General features: G+C 55.6%; 3 protein-coding genes across 11 annotated transcripts in view; 1 reads left to right on the forward strand and 2 right to left on the reverse strand.

Moving 5' to 3' along the window:
• The window catches only part of CDON (cell adhesion associated, oncogene regulated), a 55,746-nt gene extending 46,286 nt beyond the window's left edge, over window positions 1–9,460 (forward strand). For 7 of the 8 annotated variants that reach the window (XM_075520982.1, XM_075520979.1, XM_075520983.1 and 4 more), the window contains 4 exons: window positions 1,980–2,059; window positions 6,719–6,975; window positions 7,636–8,608; window positions 9,126–9,458. In XM_075520982.1, the coding sequence (XP_075377097.1) occupies window positions 1,980–2,059; window positions 6,719–6,975; window positions 7,636–7,802 (504 nt within the window). In that variant the 3' untranslated portion in view covers window positions 7,803–8,608; window positions 9,126–9,458. Of the gene's footprint in view, window positions 1–1,979; window positions 2,060–6,718; window positions 6,976–7,635; window positions 8,609–9,125 lie in introns of all 8 variants that reach the window. The other variant, XM_075520986.1, reaches the window with a different exon arrangement.
• A 1,168-nt stretch (window positions 9,461–10,628) lies between these two features.
• Window positions 10,629–16,493, reverse strand: VSIG10L2 (V-set and immunoglobulin domain containing 10 like 2). Its single transcript, XM_075521201.1, is given in 12 exon segments — window positions 10,629–10,705; window positions 10,802–10,911; window positions 10,982–11,006; window positions 11,083–11,205; window positions 11,501–11,803; window positions 11,889–12,261; window positions 12,263–12,537; window positions 12,798–13,082; window positions 13,237–13,512; window positions 14,600–14,884; window positions 15,944–16,303; window positions 16,418–16,493. Coding segments are annotated over 12 exon segments (2,568 nt in total).
• A 902-nt stretch (window positions 16,494–17,395) lies between these two features.
• Window positions 17,396–23,282, reverse strand: DDX25 (DEAD-box helicase 25). Of its 2 annotated transcripts, XM_075521182.1 has the most exons (9): window positions 23,171–23,282; window positions 22,979–23,071; window positions 22,795–22,897; window positions 21,963–22,077; window positions 21,397–21,574; window positions 20,748–20,985; window positions 20,102–20,264; window positions 19,734–19,922; window positions 17,396–18,398 (listed from the first exon to the last, which is right to left on the reverse strand). In XM_075521182.1, exons 2-9 carry the CDS (start codon window positions 22,990–22,992, stop codon window positions 18,337–18,339), a joined length of 1,062 nt encoding a protein of 353 aa, XP_075377297.1. In that variant the 5' UTR covers window positions 22,993–23,071; window positions 23,171–23,282; the 3' UTR covers window positions 17,396–18,336. The 2 variants fall into 2 exon arrangements, with proteins under 2 accessions (XP_075377297.1, XP_075377298.1); XM_075521183.1 differs by lacking the exons at window positions 17,396–18,398; window positions 21,963–22,077; window positions 22,795–22,897; window positions 22,979–23,071; window positions 23,171–23,282 and adding an exon at window positions 18,421–19,414 and having other exon boundaries at window positions 21,397–21,907.
• Window positions 23,283–23,871: the final 589 nt, after the last annotated feature.

Genomic DNA, 23,871 nt, shown 5'->3' on the forward strand with positions numbered 1-23,871 from the left:
AGCAGGAGGTTCCATAAAATAAAATGCCCCATACATCTCGAAATGCAGCAACGTAATAACGCTGTCTTTTTTTTTTTTTTTCCTCTCAGTCCCTTGTTTGTGACTGTTGAGACAGGCTCATTTTTTGTTTTGAAATTTAAAATAAAATTAAGAACTAATTTAAGTCTGTGATCCAGCCTTTGCATGCTGTGGAAAAATACTTCATTTGCTGAAATGTGTCCTGGTTCCAAGAGAGAATAATGATTTCATTATTGTCTATGGAAACAGATGGCTTGCATTCAAACTTACTAAACTTACTCAAAACTGTGAACATTGCCCAGGAAAACTGAAAGAAAAAGTTCAAAAGTCTGAATAACCCATGCTGTTTCTAGAGAAAAAAAAAATGGGGCTATTGTTTGTGTTAGTAATTGAACACAAGCACTTCATTTTATTGAACAACAAATTAGCACTTGCACAGTAGTTGCCACTTCAGTTAACTCCAGCTTTGAGTCCAGACCAGTTGGTTCTTCACCTCATTCTGTCTTTTGGTCTGCTCGTGCAGCAAGAAGTACCTTTTTTGGTTGCTTTCAAGAGCAACCGAGGCACAAACCATGGTTTTTTGGACCTGTCCAACCTCCCAGTGGGTGAAACTCTCCAAAAGTCTCCAATGGTACCAGCCCTCAGGACGGGAAGGTTTTTGCAGTGCTCAAAAGCTGCCCCGTGAGAAAGTTTGGGGGCTTGGATTGATGTTTTGTCCCTCCTATTTTTTTTTATTTTGGGGGGTTTTTTTGGAAGGAAGGAAATACGCGTGTGGTAACACAGGTCTCGGTGCTCGGAGCTCCTCCGTGCCGCGAGATGGGACACGCAATGCCGCTGTCTCGTTGCGAATGGTTGACTGGCTTGGGGTTTTTCTTTCCCCCCCTCCATGTTGTAGAAAGCTTGAGTCACGCAATCTCTTCCCACGTAGAAGGTCCGGGACTGGCACGCGGGTGAGGCAGGGCAGAGGAACAGGATGTTCTCATTCTCGTTAGGACTCTCTTTATTGTTTCATTGATTGGGCTAAATGAGGAAGAGAGAAACTGGCCAGGATGGCAATCAAGACTAATTAGGCATTTCCTCCGTGCCTCCCTATCGCACCGAGCGGCCTCAAAAACTTAAGGAGAAGCCCTGTTTTTGCAGAAATAGGGATAGTTAGAAGTTACCTAAGACTTGAAACCTCAAAAATCACGTGAGCTTTCCCAAACTGGCTCCCCTCCTGAAACACGGCGCGGTAGCCCGGCTCCGCAGCGCCGTTTTCAAGCGGCTCCCGCATCAGTGTCCGCCTAGTCTTTAACAATGAGGTATGTGTTAATCTGGGCATTTTTACTTGCTTGTAATGGCCCCTTCAGCCAAAACTAACAACACAAAATCCCTCTCACCCAGAGTCATTGCTGGCTAAGGAATTACCCCATCTGTAAAAATATTAAATGTTTCGAAAATCAGTGTAGCGAAGTAAACTGATCTAATCGGAGTAATTACAGGAAAGTGGGATGGGTTTATGTTGTGACATCAGCCCTGCAAATTTACTGCTCTGTCTCCCCAAATGGGCACAGTTTGTTAATGAACAGCAATTTGCTTTCATGTCTGTCATCAGTGTTAAAAATAAACATATTTACAGTGTGTTTATTAAATTAAACCTGAGCGTATTAAGCTGAAAACAGACCAGGGAAATTACCACATACTTGTCTAAGCTGCAGTTATTTACTTTTCTCTGACACACATGCTGGCAAAAACCCTCCACTTGACTTCGTATAATGGCTCAGTGTTGCCGTGCCACGTTCTGGGGCACGGATCTGAAGATTGATAAGGTGATTAGAGTTCGAAAAGAAAGTGGAAGGGCTTGGGGCGCTAGCTCAAGCTGAACTATCTTCTCGGCGACTGTCTCTTCTGTGTTCAAATAGCGATTGTTTTTTATTTTTTTTTTTAGTGATTATTATTTTTTCTAATCCTTCCTGCTGCAGGGCGGTGGGATGTACACGGCAGTGCCGCAGGCTGACCCCTCCGAGTGCATCAATTGCCGAAATTGTCGGAACAATAACAGGTGATGTAAAACTCGCAGGAAGGCAGGACCTTCACGTAGAAAAGCCCTCGCTCTGTGCCCTGTGTTAAAGCTGGGGCAAACGGAAGCGGAGAGCTTGAGTCCCGGCTGAGGGTACGGAGGAGCTCGATGTCGGCGTGTGACTCGAGGAGAGCAGTTGGTGATTATCTGTGGGGTGGAATAAAACGAGTCATTAAACCCCCAGAGCTCATTTTACTCAACATACTCATCTGATGCTCTCTAGTAAGGGAGGCAGGGTGGGCACTGGATATGTGTGGGATTTTTTTAAACCTTATTTCCTGTGTTTTCTTCAGTTTTGAGATAACAAAATCATTCCATATGGAGTTTGTCAAGCAGGGTTTAATTGGTCTGTATTTTACATTTCCTGCCATTCTCTGAAGAACACCAACGAACTAGAGCCGCAGCTTTGCTTTCACAACGCTATTCTTTGTAAAACATGGGATTTGAGGTTCCTCAGGCCTTCAGGAGCAGGTTGGCCAGCCATTGTCAGTGTGGGATACTTTTTTTTTTTTTTTGCATGAGAAAAAAGATTCTTGTACAGAATAAGGGAAAATCTGTCTTCTACATTGTAGCTGGGAGTCTGGATTTTTATGAGGATTTTCACTTTTGAAAGTTTTAAAGAATATCCTTCCAGGCTTCTGACTAAATCTCTGGTTATTTTAATGACTAAAAATAGAATTGGAAGTCAGACGTGCTGAACTGCTCTGACTGGTAAATTCTGGATTTTTTTCAATCATACTTTGAATTTTCTGTCTTATTAAAATTGTCAGCTGCCTTTAGGTGTACATCTGGAGAAGTCGAGTCGAAATTAAGCTGTTGGTGAAGGCAGAAAACATGTTCACTTTATTTTCATGGTTTTACTTTTTAAAATATAACTTATAATAGGCTTTAAATTCTTCCTCCTTCCGTAAATATATGCGTGACAGCATGATGGAGACGGGCTGCTACTCGCAGGTGGAGCTGGGCACGCTTTGTCCGGACCAGTGTCACGGCTGCTCTCGGGAAAGCGAGCTACTGTTTCGTTACAAGCCAATTGTCTGTTTTCAAGGCAGGCTGTGTAACAGCAGTCATCAAGATGCGTGCGACTGGCCGTAATTTGGAACATGCTGTATGTGTTAGGCCGTAATTAAGAGCTTGCTTTCCAGTTTTAAGCATATTTAAATTTTTAATTGCTCTTTTTTTTCTTAAGTAAGCAGGGAGAATGGGTTCCATCCTCTGCAACTGTACTGTTCCTCCCAGATGGGTCATCAGCAGGGTCTGAACTTTGAATTTTCACATCCCTGTTCTATATTTGACTGCTTGATAGAGAAACAAGTTGTCCTTTACAGCTGCCTACCCCAGAGGGGACCATTAACCTCCGTTTGGCAGGAGAGCTGCGCAGCCGGGACCGCTCCGTTCCCTTCCTGGTGCTGAAGGAATGGAAGGAGGACATGGGAGAGGGGAACGGGAAGGACCAGAAACGTGCCTGAGTATTACACCAGGGGCCAGGGAGCTGGATGTATGGCCGGGGTGAGGAGGAGGAGGAGGAGGAGAAAGGCCTGGTGGGTTAGCCCGGTCAAGTTGGTAGGTTTTGGCAAGCGGGAATTTGGGGCTGGAGTCTTTTCCCCCACCTTTGTTCAACCTCATAGCTACTGTCCCCTCCATCTGGCCTCCTCTTTGTGCAGAGAGGACCCGTGCCTCGTCCCACCCTGGAATTATTGCGCCTTGTGTACTAAAATCAGGCAATTCCCTCTGCAAAACACCCGCGTGAGAACAGAGGAAGGTAGGTTGAAGTGGAAACATCTCTAGCAGGGTGATGGTCCCTAACTCGTGAGCGTTTCAGGTGCACATGGCCTTGCTCGTACGTTCCACCTTGGCGTTGCTAATTCCCACATGAGCCTGTTTCCACGGAATGCCGGGAGTTGTTTCTGATTTGGGGTGAATTTAGCAGTCGTTTGAATTGTGACCACGTGCAAATGAATCCTAAAGGTTTAGCATATTTAATAGCTGGCTGCCATGGCTGTTTTCAGCAATAGCCATCTCGGAGCAGGTTTTATTATTACGGTGGTGAAATCCCTCGGTCTTCTGTTTAAATTAGCACTTTATGCTCTTGTAACTGCTCGTGGAGGCTTGCCAGAGGTAGAAGTTGCTGAAATGTGGATACCCGCTTTGCTATTGTGGACAAAGCCGGTAAGACGAGTGTGGTTTACCTTGTTATATTAGGATTGAGAACTGATTTTTTTTTTTTCCCTTCTCTGGTGCTTTTGCACTAAAACTTTCTAGATACCTGATGGTTGCAAAGGAATTTACATTTTTGCAGACCTCTCGTCTTTGCAAATTTGCTTCATTCTAATCAGAAATCTGAAATACGTGTTTCAAATAAACCAGTATCGGTCTGTTTTTCCAGCTCTTTAAATCTAAATTATGCTGGTGTGGGCTTTTAAGTCAGATTATAGTTTGGTAGGATTTTAGCACTGAGAATTGATAGAAAAATGTGTTTCCTGCAGCAGGGATTTTGCATCGCTATTCACACACACTCTGGTCTGGATATACCAATGGCTAGTTTCCATCAAAACGTTGTTATTTAAGCTTAAAAAGCTGGACTGCTGTCTTGAAACATCAGTCAAGCCCGTACAGTAATACAAAGAACTACACCGACCTCTGTATCTTTAAAAAGAAAGCCCCATAAACATGCAAAACCAAACATTTAAAATGGGTTTCTCTAAGAATATTTTTTTTTTAAATAATAAGTGAGTGCAGTCAAAACCTCTGTGGAAAGAAATGCAAACTAATAAATGGATTTGTTTGAAGACCAGATGTGTTTCATGTGGATTCTTCAGTGGCTTCTGTGGTATTTTGGTACTTGGAATAATGATTTTGGAGGCAGTTATGGGAGCAGAAGGACAAAATAGGAGAGCGAAGGTTGGTGCTGCTCCATCCCTGCCGTGTTCGGGAGGGGAGCGGGCTCCCAGGGCGATACCGCAGTCGCTGGAGGGATCCCCCCCTTGTCCCGTGTTTTGGCTTTGCGAGTGAAACATCTGCCAGAGGGGAAACTTGCTCCAGTTCCTCCTCTAGAAAGTTTATTTGTGTTATTTGTGGATGTTTTGTTGCTCTTTCGATTCTGGCGATATTGATTGTGGTTTTCAGGTGACAGTATAACCTGAGGCTCCGAGTGAGTTTGTAGGACAAGTCCCTCGAACGTGATGGTTTTATGCATTGCCGTGACCTTTTTAACGGGATAAAAGTGGTTTCTGGGACTTGGGCAGGACCTTACTGTGATTGCCAAGCTTCACATCTCCCGCTTTTAAATCCATCTGAGTGTTGAGGGCTCAGCTGCTGTCAAAGCAGGTTCTGATGGCTGATACCCTGTCACTGATGATGTCGAAGTCCATCTTCCCCCCCTCTCTTTCAGCAATTTAACGATCAGCTCTGGTTTTGGACAGAATCACTCTAAAGAAACATGCTGTGCTATCGGATAAGCTAGCACCTGAACAGCCATATCCCAGCTCTCAATTATTATATTTCAAAATGCCAGCGCTTAGGTAGCATCCCAGTAATAGCCAGCTACCTAGAGCAAGATGCATTAGGCTTGTCACCGTGAGAAGAACAGGCGACAGATATATTTAAATTTGGCAGCAAAAAAAAAAAAAAATGCTCCGAGTCGTATCCATATCAGAATAGAAAAAACCTTGAAGCCTGTTTAACGTTCGCGGGAGCGTTTCGGAGTATCGCTGGCTCGCGGTGGGTTTGAACGCTCTCCATCCTGATTTCAATGCTTTGCTTTTATCTGCGGATCCATCTCTGTTCTGCGCCGCAAAACACAGAGCTTTTGGGGGGGTAGTTTCCCAAAGCTTATGGCAGCCGTACAAGTGAACCTTTTACTTTTGCGGTAATTCTGGTTTTGTATAAAACCACACTGAAGTGTGATTTTTTTTTTTTTTTTCTTTTTTTTTTGGGGGGGGGGGGGCGGGGGGTGCTTTCTTACATAGGAATTGCTTATATAAATGTTCGCTGAGGCCGCATTGTTCACGGGGCTCCAAACGCTGTAGGCATTTTCCCTGCTTGCTGCAACGGTATGCGTGTCTCTTAAGGTCCAGCTCCTTTTTGTTTAAAGGTTAAATAGTTTGGCCGTAACAATTGGTTTAGCAGTTTAACTTCAATTTCACAGCCTTACGCCTGTATTAGAGGGCCACAATCTGAGTTACGCAGCAGAGGGGAGGTTTATATTTATAATATTGCGTATATTTTTCTAATTTGCGTTCACTCCGATAACGCTTGGTATTTCTTTTCCAAAGTACTTAAGTTTGCTGTTTGGGTTTCAAACTCGAGCTCTTTTTCTTGGCAGTGAAAACCTGTTTTATGGGGCTGCCTTGATGGAGAAATGGACTCGCAAGTCAGGTCATCGGGTCACAATCGATGGGGGAAGTAACCGAGCGCATGTTTTGAATGTTTTCAGCTTTCTGTTGGGATTAAAAAATGCTCGATCCTTTTCTTAATGTCAGGATTGATCCAAAAATATATGTAAAACTTAATTTGGCAAGCTGACTGTTGCTACAGCGAATGACACGCGGTAAGGTACTTAAAAATTGCAGTTTCTCAAGATAAGTGGTGGAGAGAAGCAGCTCTGAGTAACCCCGCTTTTGGCTTATGTCCCGTCTGCAGGTGTTTCACCAAAACCAATGGCACTTTCAGCAGCAACACGCTACCCGTCGTGCCCATCGTAGCACCTTATCAGCAGGACGGTTTGGAGATGAAACCTCTGAATCACCACGTCATGGTGGCCATGTGCTTGGCCTCCACCGTCCCGGAGTGTAGCGCCCGGCTGGAGGAGGACGGCAAGGGGAAAGCGGAGCAGCCCTCCGCCCAGCATCCCTGCTGTCGAGAAGGCGTGAACCGGCTCTCCGTGGATTACACGGACGGTAAGGCATTCCGGAGAGGATAGCACCCAGCTTTAAAGCCGGGACTATTCTGTAGGACAGCTGTAGGGCGCTTAATTTATTGCGGAGAAGCTAGTAATTAAGTCCACAAAAGACCTGGCTTTTTGAGAAAGGTGAAGCGTTCCGCCTTTCCCATCGTGGAAAATAGGAGCGGCGATGCTCAGGTGCCTGTGGCTGTCGTGCCCTTCGTGATTGATGCCTCTAAGCGGAGGTCATGGAGCAGGCACGCTCCAGGTAACGAGGCTGCGACTGATTTATGCTGGCTCGCAGTTGCCTGCACCTACAGCGTACCCGTGGTCTCCCGAAACTGCTGAAATGCTTCCTAATGGAGTTTTCCCTAACGAGCAGCCATCTGTGACGGCCTAGAGCCATCCCGTAGGCAAGAGCAGGCACAGAAATGTCGGTGGGAGTCGGGCTGACCTAATTGGCGTGACCTATTCAGTATCGGTGCCATCGGCGTGCTCGGATAGAGATGTTCTGTGCCTGGTACGGTGGGAATGAGCCTGAGCTCAAAGAGCATCACCCACTTTTATTAATCTGAATTTTCGGGGCTTGTGGGTCCGTTGAGCTGAAAGAAGAGATGATCTACTTAAAACAAACCCCAACAACAACCAACCAACCCATCCTGCTCTTGCTTCGCAGGTGACAACTGCATGCACTCGGAAACATCGAACCACGTTTTGAGCTGGAGTCCCCTTATTCTGCAGCCTGTTTCGAAGGACTGTAAGGAAAAACCAGGATGGAATTCATCCGGAGTCACCTTAAACGGTTCCGGGGACCTTCGGCAGCTCCAGCTGCAGGAAACCTGAGGAAGTGACCGTTGTCCCCACTTAACGCCAGTAACTGCACAGCAGAGTCGCTGAAAGGGAGTGATGGAGGGATGTTAATTATAACAGAGAGAGTCACTATTTATTTTTTTGTAGTAGTGTCATATGAATGTATCTTGTTTTTAAAAATGGTTGCCTTTTTATATTATTTATGCCTTGAAATTCCTTCCCCCACCCCCCCACCCACCCCATGCACCGCGAAACTAGCCTGGTTATGTGTATAAAAAAGAATTGTAATAATATAAAGAACAACGATGGGAAATACGGAGTGTGTTTTCCGTGGCGTATTACCAGCGCGAGGAGCGCTTCCGAGGAGCCCGATACAGGGATTTAGCGAAGCAGCTCTGATGCTTACGACCGATCGCTGCCGCCTCCCTGGCAGCTCGGCATCGCGGTACTCGAGCCCCCCTTTCCGTGAACGCCTCCCGTCCTCTTTCGGTTTCTCTGGGAAGAGCCCAGTGGGTAAATAAGAAAATAAATAAGAAAAATGAACCTCGGCTGAGTCCGTGCGGCGCGGCTTGAGAAGCAGAGCTCAGTTTGGTGACTTTGTGTCTTCAGGTGTTTGATAACCCTTACGTTTGCAGAAGTGCAGATTAAAAATCCAGCCTGTCTCCCCTTCACGCTTGCGGAAGATGAAATCCAGTTCGACTGTACTTTTAACTCCTTGGTTTGAGGGAATAGTAATGGCTTGAATAGTCTCCGAAATGAAGCAAGTCGTGTCGAAGCAGCTCCCACCGGCCCTGCGCACGGCTGTAAGAAACCTGCCTGCCCCTCGGAAACAGCATGATGTAGGTGTTGCAACGTTAACTGCAGGGTTTGGGGTGTTATGGGTTGGGTTTTTTTTTTCCCCTTTCCAAATTTAATCAGACTAAATAAAACAAACCGGTGCTTGTAAAGCACTCCCCTCCCCCCCCCAAAAAAAAAAAATCAGGAGCGCATAACCCCAGAAATGAGGCGCATAAATTACAATTACGGCCGCCCCGAGGCGACACATGTGCAGCCGCCTTTCCAGGGAGCGAGTATTTTTCTAGCCAAAGCCGGCCGCGGGGCTGGGAAGGGAGGAAGCGATGCCGGCCTGGCTGGAACCGCTGCAACCCCCTCCGGGAGCAAAGGCGCTACAGGTGCAGCGAGCTGCTTTGCGAGCGACGGGGTTTTTGGGGAGCGATTTCTGTTGGAGGAGGAAGCTCTTGCAATCTGCTTAGGTAGCAGCCTCTATGTGCTGTTTTTAAGTGTTGGGATGGGTTTTTTTTTTCCCTTTTATTGTATTATTTATAAATATATTAATTTTTTTGCCTTTATTTTTAGGGTTGTGCCTCCTCCCAGCCAGAGCTGCCTGACTCTGAAGCTCCCTGCAAACCCCGTTGGCACCCTGGACCTTGCACCGCGCAACCCGTGGGCTTCGACTGCCACCTACCCCGGAGCCGCTGCAAAGTCCCGCTCCTCCCTCGTCATTTATCTCCTCCTCTCCTAAACCCGGCCTTCTCCCTCTGCTCCTCGCAGCGTGGCTTTACCCTCGCTGGCTTTTTCCTTTGCAAGACCTGCTGCAAGGCTTTTCCGATGGAGATTGGCAGGCGAGTGGTTGGGTTTTACCTCTGGCTGCTCTGTTTTTCCCAAACACTGAGATCTAACCACATTTTTAAACGACCTCACTTAAAGCAGACCCTGCACGTGCTCCCCTTTATCACGGTTGCGTCGTATAAAGACGCTATATTTTCCTAAGAAGCTAGAATATTCCTTTGGAAATTATACGTATTTTGAAACGACGCAGGTTTTGCAGGGTTTGGAGGTTGGGTTTTTATTTTTTGGGGTGGTTTGGTAAAGAGAATGGTGCTGCTTTATGGCAGGAGTGGGGATTGATAACTCCACGGGCACTGAAGTGAGGTTGGTTCTCAGCACTCGATACTTCCCAACCGGTTATTAACCAAATACAGGAGAAAAGGGCCAGAGACGCTCTCGTTTATCGCGCACACCAGAAGCCGAGGGCCGAGGAAAGCCGGGAACCGCTCGACCCTTTCCTTGGACCAACGTAGGGAAAAACCAATAATTGCTATTTTTAACATTTGGCCTGAAAAGGGGGAGTTTGGGGTGAAGATGAGGAGCCCTTCCTCACCCCCCCGAAGCTTTGCAGCTGTCTTTGCACCGCATAAAATTCGGCATGATCCCAACCCAGTATCCACGACGGCAGCCACCGCAAGCCCTTGGGCTGAGAGCGGAGGGGTTTTTTTTTCTCCCATGGGTGAGAAATATTTATTTTAGCCTAAATATTTATTTTAGCTCCAGAAGTCACTGAAGTCTCAAGGCTGAGCTGGAGGGGTTTTCTCCGGGAGTCGCCCAGCTCATCCCCGCGCTCGGGCTGTGCTGCTTTTTATAGCCATTGGTAAAACCCGGCGCGAGCTTTTTGGCGAAGCCTCTCACCTTTCTTACTCCCTGGGCTATATCATGATTTCGCTGGTCCTTCATAATTTTGGGGGTTAGAAAAGCTTTCCCTTCCCTTCCCCAAGCCAGCTGCCCCCCAGGAAAAATCATACATGTCCCCCAACACCTTTTTAAATATTGTAAAGAAGCAAAACCCCTTTGCCACCAGCCCCAGATTTTTGTGATGGGTCTGTTATCGCCAATATTTTTCCAGCTGCGGAGTTTTGACTTCAGCAGCATCGCAGGAGCTGAGGCGAGGGAGACGTGCGCACCCTTCCCCGCTTTATTAACGCGAAGGGAAGAGCGGGCTGCGGCACAGGCGGGCGCTGCCGTCCTGTGCTGCGAAACAAGGGGAAGAAAGGGAAATAACAAGAGGAAAAGCCGGAGTTGCTGTCACGGCGTTGCTGTCACGGTGACGGTGACGTTAACCGGTGGGTCGTCGGTGGCATCCGGCGGTGCCGAGAGCGGCTCTGCAAGGGGTGGGAGAGCCCCTGGTGACACCGGGTAGGTCCCGGGTCACCGGGGTGGGTGGCTCAGCCCTCGGTTTGCCCCCTGGGTGCTGTTACCTGCTGCTGTGCTGGGGTGTGCCGGTGCCGGTACTGCTCCCTCCTCCCTGCTTGCGGCCGTTTCGGCATCCTCCGGCGTGCCGATGGGCTCCTGGGCGCCGGGACCAGCCCTGCGGGGGGGACACTGTGGGACTCTCACCGGTGCTGGAGCGCTGGGGCGAGGGGCTTTGGGGCACTCACGTGCGGAAGAGCAGGTCGTGCAGCCCTGGGGACAGACAGACGGACGTGAGGCGTGGGTGTCCAGGGTCCTGCTGTGGCCCCACCGAGCCCCTGGCACTCACGTGGGAGGGTGTTCCTGTGGCGGGCGAGGCAGCGCACGGCCAGGAGCGATGCCGCGGTGGCCACCAGCATCCCTGCCACCATTGCCCCCGTCACCGCTGGGTAGGCCTCGAAGGGAGGCTCGGCTGGAAGAGAGCGGGGGCTTGTCAGCCTGTCTGTCCCCCCCCAGGGGTAATTAAGGTAACGAGGCCCCCGTGTGTGAGCCACGCAGAGGGAGAGGAGGGAGCGCGGCAGGCAGCAGGCGTCCCCAGCACAAGGCCTGGCAGAGCCCAGAAAGGCGGAGGGAGGTGGGAGCCTGTGCCTGTTTACTCTGAAACCTACTGACGGCTGCTCACACTCGGCTCCTCAGGGGTGCAAACGTCGCCCTTCTCCACTCAAACCCGGCTCTGCCCACACGGAGCAGCGTCCCCCCCACTTCACCTGGCGTCTGCACCTCGGAGGGGTGCCCGGCCGTCCGGTGGTTGACGGCCAGGACGCGGAAAGCGTAGACCACGGCCGGGTCCAGCCCCCCCAGGCGCCGGTCGCGGGAGTGGGGCTCGATGTCGCTGGCGGCCGTTTCCCAGGGGCCGGCCGCCTGCGGGGGGGGTTTCTTGGCTTGCCGTCGCTGTACCACGAAGCCGGTGAGGTTGCCGGCACCCTGTGTCCGCCACTCCAGCCGCACCTCGGTGCGCGCCCGCGTGTACCGCAGCTTGCTGATGGTGACGTTGGGGGGGGCCGGGTACCCTGCGGCGAGACGGCCCCCGGTAGGAGGGGGCTGACCCCCCCGCCAAGCCCACCCTGGGGACCCCCTGCCGCTCCCAGGACTCACGCTCCACGCGGAGGCGGACGGGGAGGCTGGCGGCGCCCGCGGCGTTGGCTGCGGTGCAGCGGTAGATCCCGCCGTCCCCCGGCCACTCGGCATCCCGGACGGTGAGGTTGACCCACGCTTCTCCCCGCTCCAACCGGTACCTGGCCAGCCCCGGCGTCACCTCCCGCTCCTTAGGGTCGTACCAAACCACGGCGGCACCCAGATCGGCGCCGCCGCTGCGCCGCCGGCACGCCAACCGCGCCTCGCCGCCCTCCAGCACCGCCACCTCGCTCCTCTCCGTCTCCAGCTCGGGCACCTCTGCGCGGCGAGAAGCGGGGGGACGCAGCCGGCAGGGACGTGCAACCCCACCGCGGCACGGTGAGGGCACCCGGGGAGCGAGCCGGCTTACCCAGCCGGAGGTGACACTCGGCGCTGGTGGCCCGTAGCGGGTGGGCGGCCGCGCAGACGAAATCCCGGCCCCCCAGGCTGCCGTCGGCGCTCAGCACCAGGACGGTGGCGGAGGGCGAGGGGTCCCCCAAGGCCTGGCCCCCGCCGTCCCGCCAGCGCAGGGTGACGGGCGGCGTGCCCCCCTCCCACCGGCACCGCAGCACCACGTACTCGTCGCCCTTGGTGGCCGCTGCCGCGCAGGAGGGGCCGCCGGCCGGGACCCCTGCGGGACGGAGAGGCGTAGCGTGATGCTGTGCCGAAGCGTGTCCCCCCCAAAAAGGAGACACCCCCCCCCCAGGGCGTGGGGGGGCTTCGCACCCCGGCTGGGCCGTGGGGACCCCCATTTTGGAGCAAAGGCGGTGTCGCCTTGGGGTGCCCGTCCCGTGGTGTGGCCGTGGCGTGGGGTCACCGCAGCTTTGCCGTGCCAAGGGGGGGGCAGGAAGGGATTTTGGGGGGGGCGGGGGGGGACCCGTCCGCACTCACACAGGGTGGTCCCGCACGCAGCCCCCTGCGGCAGCGCGGGGTGGGAGGCCAGGCAGGAGAAGGAGCTGCCGTTCCTGGTGGCCGCCCCTGGCTGGATGCTGGTGGCCATGGAAAAACTCAACCCCATCATCCCCTCTTCCTCCTCCTCCTCTTCCTGGGGGGGCCCAGGGCCCACCCAGCGCAGCCGTGCCGGGGGGAAGCCCCCCAGCCAGCGGCACCGCAGGGCCACGTCCCGCCGGTCACCGGTGGCCAGGGCAGAGCAGCTGGGGCTCCCGGCTGGCGGATCTGCAGAAGACCATCAGCGCTGGGGTGGGGTGGGGTGGGGTGGTCCCCACCCCGCCTTCACCCCCCCCCCACGTCGTTCTCACCGGGGAGCCGTGTTGGTCCATCTCGCCCGGGGGGGGACCCACCGGGCCACCCCCTCCCCGGGGTTACTTACAGTAGACGGTGAGGACGATGGTGGCCTGGGTGCGGGTTTGGAGGTGGGTGTTTTCGGCCAGGCAGGTGTAGGTGCCCGCCTGGGCGCGGGCGATGGCGGCGATGACGTAGGTCTGGCCGGTGTGGACCTGGGAACCGTTGTGGAGCCAGACGTAGCGGCTGGGGGGGTTGGAGGGAGCCAGGCAGCTCAGCACCACGTCCTCCCGCTCGCCCGCCGAGAAGCCCCCCTGTTCGGGGGAGAAGGGCTCCACGCTGATGGCCGGCTCGTCGGGGCCGTCTGTGGTGACACGGGGACCCTTAGCCACCGGGATGTCCCCACAGAGGGGACGCGGTTCTCTCTGGAGCATCCTCCCACTGGTGGGAAACCAGGCTGTGAAGCCTCCTTAGAAAGGGTGCACCATGGCGGCTGGGAATGCACCATGGTGCGTGGTGGCCACAGAGGCACTATGATGGCCACAGAGGCACCGTGGTGGCATGGTGCTTGGTGGCCATGGGTATGCCATGGTGCACGGTGAGCATGGAGGTACTGTGGTAGCAAGGTGCATGGTGGCCATGGACATGTCATGGTGGCCACAGATGCATCATGGTGGCAGCATGCTTGTTGGCCATGGACATACCCTGGTGGCCACAGATGCATCATGGTGGTAGAATGCTTGTTGGCCATGGACATACCATGATGGCCATAGAGGCATCATGGTGGCATGGTGCATGGTGGCTATGGACCTGCCATGGTGGCCATGGAGGCATCACAGTGGCATGGTGCGTGGTGGTCATGGATGGGTCATGGTGGCAATATGTTTGTTGGCCGCGGAGGCATCATGGTGGCCATGGAGGCATCAAGGTGGCCATGGACATACCACGGTGGCCATGGAGGCATCACAGTTGTGGGGTGCATGGTGGCTATGGACCTGCCATGGTGGCTATGGAGGCATCACAGTAGCAGGGTGCGTGGTGGCTATGGATGAATCGTGGTGGCAACATGCTTGTTGGCCACGGCCATACCACGGTGGCCATGGAGGCATCAAGGTGGCCACGGAGGCATCACAGTGGCAGGGTGCATGGTGGCTATGGATGAATCGTGGTGGCAACATGCTTGTTGGCCACGGCCATACCACGGTGGCCATGGAGGCATCAAGGTGGCCATGGATGTACCACAGTGGCCATGGAGGCACCACAGTGGCAGGGTGCACGGTGCCCGTGGATGTACCATGGTACCTACGGACGTACCACAGTGGCAGGGCACTTGGTGGCCATGGACGTGCCACGGTGGCATCTTCAGCCCCGAGGGTGGCCCCTGGGGTGCCCGAGGCCCCCACCTTGGCGCAGCCCCCCCGGAAGGCGGCACCGAGCCGCGGGGCACTCACAGACGATGTCCAGGTAGACGGGCTCACTGGTCCGGTTGTTGACCTCGTTGCGCACGGTGCAGGCGTACCAGCCGGCGTGGCTGCGGTTGGCGGGCGTCAGGCGCAGCTCTGCCCTGGAGCCCCCCAGCCCCGCGGGGGCGGCCGAGGGACCCCCCCGGGGCTCCCGGTGCTGCCAGGAGAAGCTCAGCGGCTCCGTCCCCTCCCGCACGGCGCACGTCAGGGCCACCGCCGCCCCCTCCGCCGCCGCCGCCGCCGTCGGCCGCACGAAGGGCTTGGAGACGGGCACTGGGGGCACCGAGCCGTCAGCGGCCCCCGAAGCTGCTGGCCCCTTGCCCCGGGCCTGCCGGGGGCCCCCCGACCCCTCCCGTCCCACCCGGGGATGAGCGCTCCAGCCCAGCCCATATATTGGCTAGTGGGCTAGCGGGATGGCTAGTGAGAACATCCACGGGCTAGTGAGGGGGTGTCCTGGCTGTGGGTCCAGGGACTAGCTGGACCAGCCGTGCATGGGCTAATGAGACCGGTTATGGGATGCTGGGTTGGCCAGGGCGAGGAGATGAGGATGGCTAGCGGGGTGCTATGTTGGCTAGTGGGGTGCTACATTGGCTAGTGGGGCACTACATTGGCTGGAGGCAGGGGAGTTAATTGGCTAGTGGTATGCTACTTTGGCTAGTGAGCTGCTGTGTTGCCTAGTGGGGTGCTTTGCTGGCTACTGGGCCTCTACTTTGGCTAATGGGGCACTTCGTTGGCTCACCAGCCATGCTGGCTAATGGTGAGTTACTTTGGCTAGTGGGGGTGCTAAGTTGGCTAGCGTGGCACTACATTGGCTAGCGGCATGCTATGTTGGCTAGTGGGGTGCTTTGCTAACTAGTGGGGTGCTATGTTGGCAAGCAGGGTGCTTTGCTGGCTAGTGGGCCACTACGTTGGCTAGTGGGGCACTACATTGGCTAGTGGCATGCTTCACTGACTAGTGGGGCTCTTTGTTGGCTAGTGGGGCGTTTCATTGGCTAGGGGCCACAACCTTGGCTAGCGGGACTCTGCACTGGCTAGCAGCATGCTTCATTGACTAGCGGGGCCCTTTGCTGGCTAGTGGGGCATTTCATTGGCTAGGGGCCACGACCTTGGCTAGCGGGACTCCGCACTGGCTAGCAGCATGCTTCATTGACTAGCGGGGCCCTTTGCTGGCTAGTGGGTTGCTTCATCGGCCACTAGCACACTACGTTGGCCAGTGAAAGACCCTACCGGCTCGCGGGCGAGGGGATGCTTCCCCGCGAGCCAGGGGAACGCGACGCGGGCCGGTCCGTGGCTAGTTGGCCCCCCCGGGGAGGACGCGGGCCGGTGGCTCACCCAGGACGCGCAGGAGGACGGCGGCGTAGCCCACGCGGAGCCGGCCCGGCTCGGGGAAGAGCCCCTGGCAGAGGAAGCGGCCCTGGGCGGCCGCCCGCAGCTCCCGCAGCTCCAGCGTCCCGTTGCGCAGGGTCACCCGGCCCAGCGTCCCCGCGCCGGGGGCCACCGCCACCTCCGGGCCCGAGCCCACCGCCACGGCCCGCGGTGGCCCCGAGCCCCCCGCCGGTGCCGCAAAGCTCCAGAAAACCACCGCCGGCGGCGCCGATACCGCCGGCCCGCAGCTCAGCTCCACCGCCCGGCCCCGCACCCCCGTCACCGTCCGCTCCTCGTAGGCCGCCTCGCCGGCTGCCAGCGGCTGACCTGGCCCAGAGGTGCGGCGAGTCGGTCAGGTCTCTGCTCGCCCCCCCCTCCCTCACCTCCCTGGGGAAAATTTGGGGGGTCTGGGGGGGGGGGGGGGGTCAGGGCTGTGCTCACCCCCCGCCAGTGCCGGCAGCAGGCAGAGGATCCAGGGCCCCCTCCAACGCGGCAGCGGTGCCCGGCCGCGCTCCATGGCGCCATGTCCGGCACCGAGCCCCTCGGCGGGACGCCACGAAGCAGGGCTGCGCTCTCCGCCCCAACCTCCTCTCCGGTTACCCCTGGGGAATTAAGCCCGGCCCTGATTAACCCTTAATTATTTATAAACCTGCCTGCTACCCCCCCCTCGACTGAAAACACGGGGTCGGGGAGCCGGGGGAAGCCGGGCGCTCGGCGGCGCGCGAGGTTTGATATTTCATCTCCCGCTCTCCGCCGCGCCCCGGCCCATCAAACATTCATGGGGGGCGGCAGCGCTGTAATGCAATGCCGGGGGCGGGGGGAGCTGGAGCACCCCAGCGGGAGGATTTTGGGGTGCGGATGATGGGGGGGGACGGGGCAGCATCTGGAGCAAATCAAGCTCAGGAGGTGGCAGGATGCAGCCCGGCAGCTGAAATTCCCCTCAAAACAGGGCATTTGCCCACAATTCTCCCCGAATTTGGGTTTCTTTTTTTCACGGGCCAGCGTCTTTCCCGGCCCCTCGGGTGGGGGTCCCACCGCGCGGGAGCTTTGGCAGGGCAGGGCAGGGGCTCGGGGCACTGATAACAAAAAAAAAAAAAAGAAAAGAATAAAAATATTATAAAGATTCCCAAATACAATGATTTTCCGGCGTCGGCCCAGCTTTAAAGCCTGCCTGGTGCCAGCCGGCGCGGCGGGGGGATCTGGCAACGCCCGGCAAAGCCCCGCCACAGCGCGGCCAAAGCACGCGGCAAACCTGCCATCTCTCCTCCCCCGCCTCGGCGATTCTTTAATTAGAAGGAATTGCTCGTTAACAAACCCGACACCCTTCGCGCTGAACGTGAGACTACCTGCAAAAGAGGGGTTTGGGCTTGAAAAGCCCAAAATGGGCTTGAAAAATTGAAAAATGGGCCAAAATTGGGCTTGAAAAGCCCAAAATGGGTTAAAGCCGGGCAGCGGGGGGGATGCAGAGCCAGGGTGAAGCTTCGCTCCCCACTTCCAGCCGCTGCCAGCCGCCTCCGGTCGCGTTTTCCTGCTGGCACAGGCCGGGTTTGGAAAGGAATTCAAAAAGCCGAAGTGAGGGGAGCAGAGCCGGCAACCGCCACCATGGCCACCGCTCTGACCTCATAAAAATCCTGCTGCAAGTAAAATAAAAGTGATAAATTTCAAGGGAGGTCGGCAAAGGAGGAGCGCCGCCGCCCCGATGCTACAAATAACGCCCTTTTATTGAATTAGCTGGGTGGTAACGAATGGATAAACCCTTTGGGGACACAAACTCGCCCCCGAGGTCCAACCTCTCTGCCCCCCTCCACCGGCGTCACCCCAAACGCTCGCCCTTCGCGTCCCCGACGGGAGCTGGGACGGCAGCGGCGGATTCCTGCTGCCATCTAGCGAGACCAGGTTCTTTTTCTTTTATAACTCGCTCCTTTCTCCTGATTTTTTTTTTTCCCCCTTATTCAAGTTTTCTCCCAGATTTTGCTGGCAGAAACGCCGCCCGCTGCTGCTGCTGCCTGGAGACGAGCAGCCGATTTTTTGGGGGCCAGTTACCCAAATTTATCTGTTTTCTGACCACTCCGAGTGCCCCTAGAGCCATTTTTGAGGAACGCTACCCCGGGTTAAGCCCCTCGGGGGATTCCTCGAGCCGCGCAACGTCACGGCTATGAAATCCTCAGAGAGAGAACAAGGAATAAAACCAAGGACAATAATCACTGGGTCTAAGGGTTCCCCCCGGCCCCGTCTTCTCCTAAAACATCGCAACAAAACCGAACAGCTTTAGGAAGTTATGAGAGAACTGGGAGATTTTTCCCTGTAACTTTTCCTCCCTTTTTGAACCAAAATTCGGAACCAAAATCCTCGCTCCTCGCTCAGTTTTCAAGCTTCTCGAGCTCGTCCATATCTTCCGGGTCCAGCTGCTTGATCTTGGTCTCTGTAGGAAGGAAAAAAAAAAAAAAACAAAAAACAAACCACAAAAATTTGTCAGTGTTTGGCACAACCAGGTAAAAAACCAGAACCCAGCCCCGCCACGAGCGGGTGTTTGTGCCGCTGCACGCACAGGCGCGGGCTGGAAAGCTCCCCGGAGCGCTCGGTGTAGTGTTTCCGCTCTGCGGCCTTCGAGCGATAGTCAAATAAACTCGGAGAAAGCACAGAGGGAACTGGACGAAGGGCAGCAGCCAAGACGAGGCCGCTAAGAAAGCAAAGAGGCGGCCCAAGCGAGAAGCGGCGAGTCGGGTTAGGTTTCCGGATGCGTTCCCGCTCTCTGCTCCCACCTCTGAAGCGATGCGGGACGGGGAAGGTTCGTTACCCCCGTCAAGCAACCCCGGCGGCACTCGAATCGCAACGTCACAGCGTTAAAAAGCCAAAGGAGTTGGCTGGGAGTTCCGCCGCTCGGATTTTCATCCCGTGGAAATCCCGCACCGGGCTCCTTTGGCTAATTCTGGCCGTGGCTGCGGTCGGACTCATCCACCTTGTGGTTATTAAAGCTGCTCATCGCAGTTGTCCGACGCTTTTTCCGCTGCTCGGAAAACAAACAAACAAAAAAAATCTTTGCCAGACTCTCTGGCTCGTGTCTGCTCTGCCAAGCATCTGCCGCGGGCTCATTTGGTTTGTAAATTTAAAGGACAAGCTGCCAAGACAGTTCAGCAGCTCTGAGGATGAAGCTGAGGAAGGGATGTGGTTTTTCTGCAGGCCGAAAGGTTTTGATAACCTTCTTTTCCCTAAAAATCACAGGGAAAACAGGCACGGGGATTTGAAAAGCCACCGGTTCAGCCACGACATCTTGCAAATCCCGTGAAAATCCTCTTGGACGTTTACGACTCGATTTGTGGTCAGGAAAGACCTGCGTGATTTCAGCTGCCGGCTTCTCTCCCACAGCCAGGGCTGAGCCCAGCCGGGGCAGCAGCTCCCCCGGGACAGGGATTTGCAGGGTAAAGGCAGATAAAACGCCTGAAGGAGGGGGGGGGGGGAAAAAAAAAAAAAAAAAAAAAGGTGTTGAGGCACCCTGGGTTCTTGGAACGTCCCTTGCACGTCACACACACCCTCCTAGGCTGTTTCTCTGAAAATTTGGCTGCTAAGGAAAAATAAAACCAACCCTAAGAGGGTGAGGGGGTGAAAGGCAAGCTGCACCCGTCGCCTGCACCGAGCGGGATGAGCCCCGGGGAGAAGAGCAGCCCAACAAGGTCCGTTTGCAGGTGGGAACGAGGCGGAGGGGGATCACCGGTCCCAAAACCGCCTGCCGGAGAGGCGGGTACGTGCGGGTACTCACGGAAATGCTCCTCTATCATCTGCACGAGCCCCAGGTTCTGGCTTTCCACCATGCTGAAGGCGATGCCCTTCTTCCCAAAGCGTCCCGTTCGGCCGATGCGGTGGAGGTAGGTCTCGAAATCCGGCTGGTTCTTCTGATCGGTGGGGAGGCTGAAGTTCACCACGATGGTGACCTGCTGCACGTCAATCCCTGAAAAAGAAAAAAAAAAAAAAAAAAAAAAAAAAAGAGAGAAAGGGGCTGTGGAAAGGGATCACCTCGCCCCGCAGGAGCCCTTGCTTGAGCCCACGCCGCCACCAGAAGATCCAGAGGCCGGGAAGCGCGTTTCACGCCATCGGAAAGGCAAGGGGCGCTGGGTTTTCCGGAGGTACCTCTAGCGCAGACGTTGGTGGCGATGAGGACCTTCTCCTTGCCGTCGCGAAAGCGCTGGATGACGTTGGCCCGCTGGGCTACCGTCAGCTCCGCCGTCAGGATGGCCACCTGGTGCCCGTCCTGGCTCATCTCCACCGACAGCCAGTCCGCACTCCTCCGAGTCTGGACGCGCGGGGAGAGGCGGGCTGAGGTTTCGCCGCAGCTCTGCCGTCGCTCCGCTCGCTCCCAGGCAACTCTTCACCGATTATTTTTTCTCCCCTCCCGAGTCCCCTGCTCCTTTCGAGGGAGCTCCCGGCGCTTTTTAACGCCTCAAAATAAGGCACAAATCATGCGGATGAGCAAGAAGCCTCTGCCAGGACACGCAGCGCAAAAGGGGAAGGAAACAGAGCGTGTTTTCCGTCCGCTGGTGGCTGTGGAAGCCAGGCAAAGGCGGTCCCAAATGGCAGGAGAGACTTTTGTTAAAAAAACGCTTTTAAAAGCTGCCTTTAAGTGCTGGCAAACGTTCCCCACCTCTGCCGGGGGTCCACTCCCTGATTTTGAGGGTGCTGGGAGGAGCCCCCCCCCATCCATACTGTAAAACAAACCATTTCGGTTATCGCTGACTGCAAACGCATCCGTCTCCCCGAGCAGGCTGAGCCGCTTTACCTGGCAGAAGATCATCGCCTGGCCGACGGTGACGCTGCCGTAGATGTTGCAGAGGGCTCTGTACTTCTCCTCCCGGCTCCTGCACACGAAGAAGTACTGCCTGATGTTGCTCAGGGTGAGCTCTTCCTCGCGCAGCTTTATCACGATGGGGTTGGAGATTATTTGCACGGCGAACGCCCGCACGGTTTCCTTGAAGGTGGCCGAGAACAGCAGCATCTGGCAGCCCTTGGGTAAAGCCCTGGAGCGGAGAAAAAGGACTCGTCAGCCCAAGAAGAGCAGCCTGGTGCCCAGATGTACTCATTAGAAGAAAAAAAAAAAGAAGATTTAAGCTGATTTGGTGTCGCCTTCAGCAGAAAGGGAACCCAGCCCAAGGGCTGTAACGGCTCAAAGGAAAGGGGAGCGAGAGACAAGGCTCCCCGTGTGGCTCACGGCCGCGGTTTTGCAGGAAGCCGGATCCCCGGACTGAGCAGGTCACAGCCCGCTGACGCGCGAAAGCCGATTCTCGCAGCGGCGAGCACCCTCGACATCACAGGGACGCTCTCTCGCTGCCGATTCAGCTCGTTCGGCAACCGATTCCCTCAAAGCCGAGCAAAGAGGCGGGGGGGGGGAAAACCAGGGAAGTGGGATGCCAGCCGTCGGGAATACTCACCTCTGAATGCGAATGCTTTGATAGGAGAGGCCCTGCGTGTCGATCATGATGTCGGCTTCGTCCAGCACAAACATGTTGATCTTCTTCACGTCTATGACTCTCCACTTGAAACACCAGTCCAGCATCGTCCCCGGCGTCCCGATGACGATCTGCTCCTCCACGGCGGCGCGCTGCAGAACTGCAAGGGAGGGAAATGGCACCCGACTACGTCCAAACACGACGCGTTTCTGCTGCTCGAGTGCCTTTTTCCCTTGGTTATCTCAGATTCTTTGAGGGGGTCAACACAAAGTGGAGCTTGAGATTAAAATTGCAAGCAGGGCTGATGCTTCCCTACAGCCTCGGGGAGGTGGAAACCAGCCCCACGTGGGAAGGAGGGAGTCTGGAAGCGGCCAGCGGTCGTGAAAAAGACTCCTTAGCAGGAGAGGGGGAATACAGACGCTATTTTATGAACCTTCCCGGAGATCTGTGCGGCTCCCAGTAGCTCAAGGCTTTACGAGAGGATCCCTATACTCACTTAACGCTCCCGTCGCAGTGCCGGTAGCTCTGCTCGGCAGGACCAGACTCACCTCGGTTTCCCCGGACAGCGTACGTCACCTTGATGTCAGCGCAAAACTGCCCGATGGTCTCGATCACCCGCCCGATCTGCAGGGCCAGCTCGTAGGTGGGAGCCAAGCAGAGGCACTTGGGGGGAGAGAAGAGAGCTGTCAGGTGAGAAACGCCTCGTTTAAAAGCCGAGGGCGCTCAGGGGATGGGATACACCGGGCAGACGACGAGGTATTTCGAAGGGATGGAAAGAAGAGCGCAGGAAAATCCCACACCGCTAAAGTCCCCCAAAAGCGCAGGGGGATCGGGTAGTCGGTCACGCTGGGAGGTTAGGGAGCGGGGAACGCAGCACAGCTTGAGGCACGTAAGCAGAAAGAAGTCGCTGTAGCTATTTTTGAGGGGGAAATTTGTCTCCTGAAGCACGGGGCAGTTCGTTTCTGCACCCAGCTTTAAAGCAACTGGCTGAATCACCCCGTGCGCTTGAGACGAGAGGCTTTAAATCGCAGCGACCAGCTCGCAGAGCTGACTCTGCGCGCAGAGAGGTGACTGGGGCTCGCGGGGGCGTTTAAGCCAGCAGAAAACCAGCGGTCTCTGCAGCTGCTTTTCAAAATTTCAGTTCCAGGATATCTAAAGCCTGGCTTAATCTGCTGCTAGCAAGTAAAAGTACCTCCCTTTAGCAGGCATCACACTTTCTGTCCTACCTGCTGCCGCGACGGTACCTGGGGGTTTATCGTCCCCCCTCCAGCACATAAAATCGTACAGAGACGGGGACAAAAACCAGAGCTCTGCCCCCAGGCCGTGTCTCGAGGGCTTGGGCGAACCCCTCCTGCATCAGCTTTCCCTTTCCTACGTTACCTGCGGGTATTTCTCAGCGGCATTAACTCTGCTCAACATCGCCAAGACAAAAGCTGCCGTTTTCCCTGTCCCTGACTGGCTCTGGGCAATCAGATTTTGGGGCCTGCAAGGCAAAGGCTGCTTAGCGGCACGCCGGGGACGCCTCGAGCAAGCCGGGGCTCAGCCGCGTGGCGTTACTACTCACGGATACGCCAGCATGATCGGCAGAGCCGTCTCCTGGATTTTGGACGGTCTGTTGAAGCCCGTGATGTAAATTCCCTGCAAGAGCTCCTTCTTCCTGTAAAAAAAAAAAAAAAAAAAGGCGTTAAAAAGGGCCCGTTTGATGAACGACGGCGGCTCTCGTGCTTTGCCGGGCCGGGGGCCGCTGGCGACTCACAGGGGCAGCTCTTCGAAGGTTTTGACGGAGAAGAGCGGGGAGCTGGGGTCCTGCTGCAGGATCTCCACGTGGTGGCTGGACTCCACGAGGGACGTGCGGATCAGCTTGTTCAGCAGGGAGGTTTCCGCCGAGTCCGCTGGGAAAGGCGGAAACTCGTTAAAAAAAAATGACTTTTTATGAGAAGTCTCTCCCCCTTCCCACAAATACAGGGGTCTCCAGCCACCTCCACCCTTGGGGACCCCGGACACCGCTAAGACCCCTACGTAATTAGCCAGTAACGAGCGTGGCAAGCCGCAGAACCCCCTCAGCACCCAACTGCCCCGCTCCCTGCCTCAGTTTCCCCCGCCTGCTTCAAGGGAAGGCCCCGGGGGCCGCGCACCGAGGCGCAGGGACCCACCTCTGTCGTCTTCGTCCTCCTCCTTCTCCTCCTCATCGCCGCGGCCTGCTGAGGGCGGAGAAACGGAGGGGGTGGGGGGTGCCTGAGGCCGAGGCCCAGGCCGGGGGCCCTCCCTGAGGCGGGGGCCGAGGCCTCCCCTTACCCCGGCGGCGCACAGAGGGGTCCCGGCGGCGCACAGAGGGGCACAGCCCGGGGAGCTGCGGGGGGAGAGGCGGCCGTTACGGGTGGGGGACGCGGGGAAGGGGCTGAAGCCCCGGGGAAGGAGGAGAAGGCCCGGCCCGGCCCGGTCCCCACCCGCCCCGGC

Source organism: Mycteria americana, chromosome 19, assembly GCF_035582795.1.
Source record: "Mycteria americana isolate JAX WOST 10 ecotype Jacksonville Zoo and Gardens chromosome 19, USCA_MyAme_1.0, whole genome shotgun sequence".
In the NCBI taxonomy this organism is placed as follows: domain Eukaryota; kingdom Metazoa; phylum Chordata; class Aves; order Ciconiiformes; family Ciconiidae; genus Mycteria; species Mycteria americana.